The sequence below is a fragment of the Vigna unguiculata genome, chromosome 3 (genome assembly GCF_037176805.1).
Source record: "Vigna unguiculata cultivar grain cowpea cultivar isolate G323 ecotype 2 chromosome 3, ASM3717680v1, whole genome shotgun sequence".
Taxonomy (NCBI): domain Eukaryota; kingdom Viridiplantae; phylum Streptophyta; class Magnoliopsida; order Fabales; family Fabaceae; genus Vigna; species Vigna unguiculata.
The window spans coordinates 20,646,433-20,655,974 of record NC_140794.1 but is presented as its reverse complement, the minus strand read 5'-3'; the positions used below and the strand labels follow the sequence as shown (position 1 = coordinate 20,655,974).

Below are 9,542 nucleotides of genomic sequence, written 5' to 3'. Positions count from 1 at the left end.
TAAAAACAGTGTTGTGCTTGTAAATTTAAGATACAGTGTGTTATGCATGTAATAAAACAAGCAAACCGTGCTCTTTTGGAAAAAAAAATTTGAGAATTTGGTTTCGGGACATACCAATTCCGAACTGCAGTTTTTTTATTTTTTTGATTTATTTGGTTTTATTTTTATTTTTTTTTACTTTTCGTTTTTGTATTTAAAATAGAAGGAAAAAAAGTAAAAAGTTGGTTTTTTTTGTTGGGTTTTTTTATTTGTTTAGTTTTCATATTTTTTTTATAAGAGAAGTAGAAAAATAAAAAAAATTACATGTAAGAATTATAATAAGTTAATTTAGTTTGTTAATGTAGTAATTGATGTAATTTTCTCAAACAATAAATAGTGAAAAATGTATAATAATATTGTTAAATGAATTAAGTTTGTTCCTGCAGAGAACAAATAAGATGAGTTAGGCACAAGCGTCACCTTACCGTGTAGTCCGTTATCTCCTCAGTTGGTCTCTTCCCAGTCGATACATGTCGGATTGGACCCAGAAGGGGTTACCTGCAGAAGGGATTCCGAAGCTCAAGTGAGTCAAAACTCTCAAAAAGGTCCAATATGTGATTAATGAATGCGTACCTTTAATTATTGGGGTCCACGCGTATTTATAGAGTATTAATTATGTCTGGTTATTTCTATGGGTCGGGCCTTGGCTTGGGCTTTGGCTGTAAGTGGGCCCAGGCCCTGGCCCAGGCCCTTAGGACCTATTGAACGTTGGGGGGCTTTAATCTTACTGAGTCTATTGTAGTAGTCGGCCTAGGCCGGCTACTTTCCTTGACGGCTTATGTTGGTTATATAACATCTTGTGCAGGTTATTCCTCTAGATGTTTAGGTTAGATCTGATAAGACTTAGGCTAACTCGGCCTAGGCTGAATACTTGACTATTTTGGTATGTATGTATCGTTTACTTATTTGGTCAAGTTTGGCTAGGTGTGGTACACCAATCCCCCAGCCTTGGCCGATATGAGTTGTCGGTCAAGGGTAATATGTGTTGGTATGCTAGCAGAACTGGCTAGGTGTGATACACCAGTCCCCCAGCTTTTAAGTGTGGTGAACAGTGTTAAGGTTGAAAAGTGGTAACCGTTTGAAGGTAGATGAAGGGGTGTCAGGGGTCAAATCAGGAAGTTCTGGCGCCGTCGTTTTTAAGAATCATGTATTATGTAATGATGGTGTCTATTGATATGAGTTGTTGTTTTTGGCGGGAATGGGTTTTCGTCGTTTGGGATCTTGGCCTATAAATACATATTTCAAAACGAGTGAGGGGTTACTTGGTTCATTTGCGAGAGTTTCGTATTCAGAGATCTTGTGTGCATTTTACTGTCCGACTAGTTCCCAATTTCAGCCGACATCTTTCCGTAAACACGAAAAAGGTATGTCTAGTAGCGATAGTATATTGTTGTCCACATCTAATAGTGAGAGTATGGGGTCGGAGAGGAGTAAAGATAGGAAAGTAGATGAAGAGGTTACTAGTTCCGGAGGTATGACGAGTGGAATTCCCATGGAGACGGTGAGGGAGGTTCGAGAAGATCCCCCTGAAGAGTTGGCCGAGAGTGATTGGCCGGCCAAAGGCGGTTACGGGTGGGCGGCTACCGATGTCCATAATCAATCGTCTTTGTTCCGGTGGTCTCGTTTATTGAACTCCTGGTTGAACTGTACGCTCGTCATCTCGAAGGGGGTAAGTGGTGATATCGTTTCCCTGGAGAGGGTTAGCGCTGTTGACCGTGTGTGTCACGGGCAAGAGGGGGTCGCGAAAAAGTTCTTTTATATGTACACATGTCACTTTTCGCAGCTACATGTGCGGCTACCGTTTGATGATTTTACCATGGGTGTGTTGCGTGCATTGAACGTGGCACCTACACAGTTGCACCCGAATAGTTGGGCTTACTTGCAAGCTTTCTACGTCCTGTGTCAATCTCTATACTTGGAGCCTTCTCCTTACGCTTTCTTGTACTTCTACGACACCAGACCCCGCCAGCCGACTACTTGGCTGTCTTTGATAAGTCGTCCTAGTATCAACAGACTGGACTCATTTTCCCAGTCTTTCAAGCACTTCAAGGATGGGTACTTCAAGGTTGTTGTTAAAGAAGAAGGCAAAGCTCATTTTTTGAATGCAGATGGGAGTACAAAATTCCCATTTAGTTGGATGGGTAGCCCTTCTCGGTATAAGGATATAGGGATGGATGAGTTATCGACGGGGGATAAGGAGGTGGTGGAGATCTTAATGAAGTTTGTCGATAAGTTGCCCACTAAGGGCTTAGTTAGAGTTTATAATTCGGTGCATCCGATTATAGATATTGAAGGTATTTGTTTATTACTTAAACTGTGTTAATGATTCTAAGTTGTTTTAATCCGAGTTGTAATATATTATTGTAGGGCACATGACGCAATTAGGGAAGAAGAACTTGGCGCTTTTCCAATCGCTGAGGAAGGAGATGGCCGCTAAGGCCAAAGTAGCTGGGAAGACTGATGTTCCCAACCTGCAGGAGTCCATGGTGGAAGTACATGTACACGGTGGGACGAAGAGGAAAGCTGAGTTACCGCCTCGACACGACAAGGGGAAAGACGTGAAGAGAGTGAGAGCGGCCTTGCTCAGGATGGGGTCGGCCAGTGGAGCAAGGTCGGCTAGTGGGGAGAAAGGACCGGAATCTGGTTTAATCGAATTGCCGAAAATATCTGTGAGGAAGGATATCGCGATCAACCTCCCAGATACCATTGTAAATTCCATTGATAGCATGGATGCAGACCATATTGTGAGGACGATGGTGGAGTTTAGAAGCAAAGCCTTGATATTGAGTCGTCGTGTGGGGTCTTTATACTAGAGGGAGGTGAAGGAGGGGGGTCGGGAAAAGGTGGAGGAGTTGCAGGGAAAGGTTGACAAGCTTGAGGAAGAGAAGGCTGCGTTGGAGAAGGCGAAGGAGAGTTGGGAGGTAGAGAGAAAAAGGTTGATAACGTGGAGGGTTTGCTGTTTGGACTCAGAGGAAAGATTGAAGAAGAAAATAGGGGAGTGGGAGGAAGATTATGAAGAATTGAAAGAGAAGTATGACGGTGCCGTGGGAGAGCTTGACGACTTGAATAATAGTATTATACAAGAACATATCAACGGCTTTGAGAAGGGACTGCGTCAAGCGGCTTTTTTCCATCAGGATGTGGACATAACGGATTCAAAGTTCGATGTGAATAAGGACATTGTTGACGGAAAGCTGGTCTAGGAGGACGAGGGCAGTGCAGATAAGGAGGCAGAGGAGAAGGCGGCAGAGGAGGAGAAGAGAGCGGGCGATGCCGAGGAGGTGGCACCTGTCGCAGTAGAATAGGATTCTAGTTTTAATTGATTCGAGAATATTATTTGAGCCTATGTTTGTAATATTTAGTACATTATGCTACGTTGGTACATTCTTGCACTTGTGTTTAAATGCGATTAAGGTTCTGTATGTTATTATGTATGTCGTGTTTTGATCATATGTGGTGTATGTGTGATACGATCGATTGTATGTTATGGGTGTTCGACCCAGGCCGCTTACTTGTGGTAAGGGTGGGGAACTTAAATGAATTAAGCACAAGTTAAGGGTGTTCGACCCAGGCCGCTTACTTGTGGTAAGGGTGGGGAACTTAAACGAATTAAGTACAAGTTAAGGGTGTTCGACCCAGGCCGCTTACTTGTGGTAAGGGTGGGGAACTTAAACGAATTAAGAACAAGTTAAGGGTGTTCGACCCAGGCCGCTTACTTGTGGTAAGGGTGGGGAACTTAAACGAATATGAGAGTAAAAACGTAGGAAAGTTGTATAGTTGAGAACCCTTCGTTTTATTTATTGAATATGGGGTGCCTCGTTAAAACCTCTCTGGCCAAAACCCTCCTTAGGGAAAAAAGACCAGGTGAGGAAAAAGAGTACACTTAGGGTTACAAGTATTCGACTCAGTGCAGTATACATTTAACTGAAATAGAATTTGAGGTGGGACACATTCCAGGTGTTGGGTATTTCTTTCCCAGATAAGCGTTCAAGTCGATAAGCCCCTCCTCCCGCGTCTTCAAGTATGCGGTATGGGCCGTCCCAGTTGGCGGAGAATTTGTCATCCTTCTTTCTTGCACTGCTGGCCATTCTCCACACTAAGTCCCCGATTGCGAATGATCGTGGACATAGGTTTGCATTATACTTTCTGGCAGCTCTTCGTTTGGCAGCTAAATTGCGTATTTGGGCTTTTTCTCTGAGTTCGGGTAAGAGGTCGAGATGAGTGGCCATGTTTTGGTGGTTGTGGGTTGGGTCATATAGTTCTCGACGCAGGGTGGGTTCGCCAATTTCAACCGGTATCATGGCGTCTGCGCCGTAAACTAGGCTGAATGGGGATTCGTTTGTTGATGATTGAGGGGTGCACCTGTAAGCCTATAGCACTTCTACTAACTCTTCGGGCCATCGGCCTTTGGCGTTGTCTAATCTCTTGCGCAGTTCCACTAGGATATCCTTGTTGGCCGCCTCTGCTTGTCCATTAGTTTGTGGGTGTTCTATAGAACTTGTGATGTGTTTGATGCCCAAGCCAGTGTAGAACTTGGCTAGCTCCTTATCTATAAATTGTCGACCATTATCTGTGATGATGGTATGTGGAACACCATATCTGCATATAAGATCTTTCCAAACAAACTGTTGAACTTGGTGGGTCGTGATGGTGGTTAGGGGCTTGGCTTCTATCCATTTGGTAAAGTAGTCGACGGCTACAATTAGGAACTTCACTTATCCCTTGTCGGGTGAGAAAGGGCTAAGAATGTCCATTCCCCATTTAGCAAAGGGCCATGGGGATAGTATATGATGGAGTTGTTCTTACTTCTGGTGGATGAGGTTGCCATGTTTTTGGCATGGTTTTTACTTTCTGACATAGTCCTGGCAGTCTGCTTCTATAGTCGGCTAGAAGTACCTGACTCTAAGGACTGGTAGCCATGGTACGTGCACCGGAATGGTAGCCACAAATGCCTTCATGTAGCTCTTTAATAATATAATGTGCTTGCTATGTCGTGACACATTTGAGGAGAGGTTGGCCATATCCGCGTTTTTAGAGGTCATCGCCTATCATGGTATACCTGGCGGCCTTAGCCAGCCAAGTTTTGTCCGCATCCTGTGGGGGGTTGCCGGCTTTTAGGTATTGGATATAGGGGGTGGTCCAGTTATGGTTCTGGGGAGGAGCGGTGCTGTCCGTTGGGGGGTGGGTTAGGTTTTGACAAGTATGTGTTATGGAGGGTGTAAAAAGTGTTTGCTGCAACAAGGATCGGTGGCGGCTTCTTAATTTGGTGCTGGCCAATTTAGAGAGGATGTCGGCTCTGATGTTGTCGGTTCTTGGAATATGTTCGATGCGGACTCGCTCAAAAGTGAATTGAATGACTGTTCGGACCAGATGGTAATATTGTAGAAGGATGGGGTCTTTAATCTGGAATTCGTCATTTAGGTGCCCTACAGTGACTTTGGAGTCGATTTTGCATGTAAGTGTCTTGACGCCTACTTCGCGGGCAAGGGAGAGGCCGGTGAGGATAGCTTCGTATTTGGCCTGGTTGTTTAACGTTTTGAAGGCAAAGTGAAGGGATTTTTCGATGAGGATGTCGTTGGGTCCTTCCAACACAATGCCAGCACTGACACCTTTTGGGTTTGAGGAACCATCTACGTGAAGCGTCCACTAGTCCTCTGTGGGTGTGTGCTGAAGGTCGTTAACAAAATCTAAGAGACATTGAGCTTTGATGGGGCCATGGGGCTCGTAGCGAATGTTGAATTCTGACAGCTCGACGGCCCAGGATGACATCCGTCCGGCTAGATCTGGTTTTTGCAAAAATTTTTTGATGGGGTAGTCGGTTTTGACGGTGATGCTGTGGTTTTGGAAGTATGGGCGTAAGCGGCGAACTGCGTGGACTAAAGATAAGGTCAATTTCTCCACCATTTGATATCTGGTTTCGGGATCCTGTAGTGTCCTGCTAACAAAGTATACCGGATGCTGCGTGCCTTCCATTTCTTGGACAAGCGTGACGTTGACGGTGTAGTCGGTGGCTATGATGTATACGAGTAGGGGTTGGTGGGTGTCCGACTTGTGGAGGATAGGTGGTGAGGTGAGTGTGGTTTTCAGTTTTTGAAAGATTTGTTCATAATCATCAGTCCACGTGAACCGGGTGGATTTCTTTAAGAGTTGGACTATGGGTTGGGTTTGTTCGGCTAGCTTGGGTAGAAAGCGGGAAATAGTTGTGAGGTGGCCTATGAGACGTTGGACTTCCTTGATGGTAGTGGGGCTGCGCATCTCGATGATGGCCTTACATTTTTCGGGATTGGCTTCTATGCCGCGCTGGGTTAACATAAAACCAAGGAATTTACCCCGGTCGACGCCAAATACACACTTGTTTGGGTTGAGGCGAAGGTTGTATTGGCGTAGTAAAGAGAAGACTGCTGATAAGTCTTCGACATGTTGGTGGTGACTTGGAGACTTGACAACCATGTCGTCAACATATACTTCGACACATTGTCCCATTAGATGACTGAAAACTCTGTCCATCAGCCGTTGGTAGGTTGCTCCAGCATTTTTGAGACCAAAAGGCATTACCCTATAGAAGTAGTTGGCATCGTCCGTGATGAAGGCGGTTTTGTGCATGTCAGATGCGGCCATGAGAATTTGGTTGTACCCGGAATATGCATCCAAAAAATTAAGCACCTTGTTTCCTGCCGCGCCGTCCACGAGTCGATTGATGTTGGGTAAGGGGTAGGCATCGCGAGGGCAAACCTTGTTTAGATCCATGTAGTCTACACACATCCGCCATTTGCCATTGGCTTTCTTCACCAAGACTACATTAGAAAGCCAAGTGGTGTACTGAACTTCTTCTATGAATCCTGCGTTTAGTAACTTGTCAGCTTCGACCTTAGCTGCTAGCCGATGTTCTTCGTCAAGTTTGCGTTTTTTCTGGGATACGTAGCGGGCTTCTTTATAGATGGATAGTTTGTGGGATACCACTAGAAGGTCCACCCTAGGGAGGTCAGCGGCTGACCAGGCGAAAAGATTTGTGTTGTTGATGAGGATGGGTGTGATGATGACGCGCTCGTCAAAGTTTAAACCGGTGCCTAGGTTGATAGAGTAGCCGTTGGGAAGCTCTAGAGGGGAGGTCTCCTCAACTGGTTCAAGACGAACATCCCGACCTACTCTAGGGTCCAGATCTTCGTCGGACAGGGCGATGCTGGAGCCAGGGGGTCGTTCAATGTGGTTGGTTTGTTGATATGGGAGTTGTGGTCATAGGCTAGCCATGTAGCATTCGCGTGCCAAGCGCTGGTTGTAGTGGATGGTGAGGATGTCACCGGAAGGGGAAGGGAACTTCATGGCCAAGTGAAGGGTGGAGACAATGGCGCCAAGGATGTTGAGGGAAGGACGGCCCAGGGGGATATTGTAGGATGTTGGCGCGTCGACGATAAGGAAGCAGATTGGGATGGTTTTGGTTTGGGTCCCCTCACGAAAGACGGTGTGGAGGTCGATGTAGCCACGGGTGGATACTTGTTCACTAGAGAAGCCATAGATTGGCTCATCATACGAGACCATGGCGGTGTCCGAAAGTTGAAGTTTTTGGTAGGTGGCCTAGTAAAGGATATCAACAGAGTTGCCCTGATCAACAAGGACTTTCTTAACAGCGTAGTTTTCGATTTTAATTGTGATGACCATGGGGTCATCTTGTTGATGGTCGAGGCCATGAAAGTCGTCATATGTGAAGATGATAGGAGGCATGCGGCGTTTGTGGTGGGAATGGGTGATATGGTTGATGGATTGGATATGGCGGAGGTGTCTCTTTCTGGCAAAAGAAGAGGATCCTCCAGTAGCGAAGCCACCAGAGATGGTGTTGATGGTGCCGCGTAGGGGAGGGTCGGCAGGGGTGATGTCGGTGCGGGTCGGTTCGGGTTCTTGGTTGATGGGTTGGGTGGGACGTTTGTCGTGACGGGAGTCATGTGGAAGGCGTCTGTGGTCGGATCGAGAGGAAGAGGAATGGTCATCTCTGCGGATGAAACGACGAAAGTGGCCAGCACGGACCAGTTCTTCTATTTTATCTTGGAGTGCTTTGCATTCTTCTGTAGTGTGGCCATGGTTGCGGTGGTAGCGGCAATATTTCGTCATGTCAGCGTTAGGAGGGCTGGTTGTCTTGCATTATGGAGGGATTAGGTCAGCTTGTAGGGCCTCATCGAGGATGCCAGAGCGAGCTACAGTAAGGGGGCATATCTGGTGAAGCGAGGTTGGCGGGGCTCACGCGAGCAGGCATCAGGGCGGGGAGGTTGCGGGGTAGGGTTGGCGGTGGTGGCTGCATAGTCATTACAGAATTTGGTGTGAAGGGTTTGCATTTCCTCCATGCGGACGTAGTCGGCTGCACGTAGTTTGAGTTCATGCATAGAGGCAGGTGGGTGGAGGTAGACGTTGTTGGCGAAGGGGCCGAGTTGCAGGGTAAGTGTCATGCACTGGAGAATCATCTCTTGGTTGAGGTGTGGGGTGCGAAGAGCTGCCTTACTGAAGCGATCTATGAACGCTCTGAGTGGTTCGCCTTGTTCCTGTCTAATGCCCAGGAGGGAGATTGTGGTAGTTTGGTGTGGACGGCTGCCAGCGAAATGGGTGGAGAACATGTGGGAAAGGACGTCGAAACTGTCGATGGAGTAAGGCGGAAGAGTTGTGAACCATTCTAGGGCAGGGCCCTTGAGGGTGGTGGGGAAGGCTTTGCAGAAGACTGTATCTTGGGACGTGTACAGGGCGACATGGGTGATGTAGACTTTGAGGTGCTCGTCGGGGTCGGTTTCGCCAGTATAGCGGTCCAGGGTGAAAGGTTCCCACTAGGTAGGAAGAGGGGTGTTGGCGATAAAGTCGGTGAAGGGGTGACGACGTCTGGGCTGGTGGGGAGGGAGCAGATGGGGTGGGATGGGATGAGTGATCATAGTGGGGAAAGTGGAAGTAAGGTTGTGAGGGGGGATGTGACTTGTTGGAGGGTACTGTGGGTTGTATGGTGGAACATGTGTGGTGTGTAGGGTGGTGGGTATGTTGTAGGGGATCTGGGTGGTAGGGAGGGTAGCGGCAAGGGTTGGGGCTGCGGTATGGGGATGGGTGTTTGTTGGGTAGTGGTGAAGGTATGAAGGGTGGGGTTGTATTCGCTTTCCTCCTCTGTGGGCTGGAAGGTCGCGGACCTTGCAGCTTCAGAGGTTTCCTTGGCTTTTTCCTTCAGGTTGGGATCAACTTTGATCTTTCGCTTGAGGCGAGAGTTCTCTTGTCGCAGCGCCTCCATCTCGTCAGCACTGCGCTTCTTCAGATCTGCCAGCTCTTGTTGCATCTTCGCTTGGCCGTCTAGAATGGCGGCCAGGTCAGGGGTGATGCCAGCAGGTCCTGAGGGACCAGCATCCATCTGCTTGTTCACTCCAGCTTTACTACGGGTTGAAACCATCTTCGGAGAAAAGCGGGTACTAAAGGTGTTTGTCTCATGCCCCACGGTGGGTGCCAATTGTTCCTGTAGAGAACAAATAAGATGAGTTAGGCACAAG

At 47.3% G+C, this 9,542-nt stretch overlaps 1 protein-coding gene across 1 annotated transcript; it reads right to left on the bottom strand.

Annotated features, from left to right (window-relative positions):
* Nucleotides 1-3,959: 3,959 nt before the first annotated feature.
* LOC146887572 (uncharacterized) lies at nucleotides 3,960-4,340 on the bottom strand. Its single transcript, XM_085670286.1, has one exon. It carries the CDS (start codon nucleotides 4,338-4,340, stop codon nucleotides 3,960-3,962), a length of 381 nt encoding a protein of 126 aa, XP_085526412.1.
* Between the last annotated feature and the right edge of the window lie 5,202 nt (nucleotides 4,341-9,542).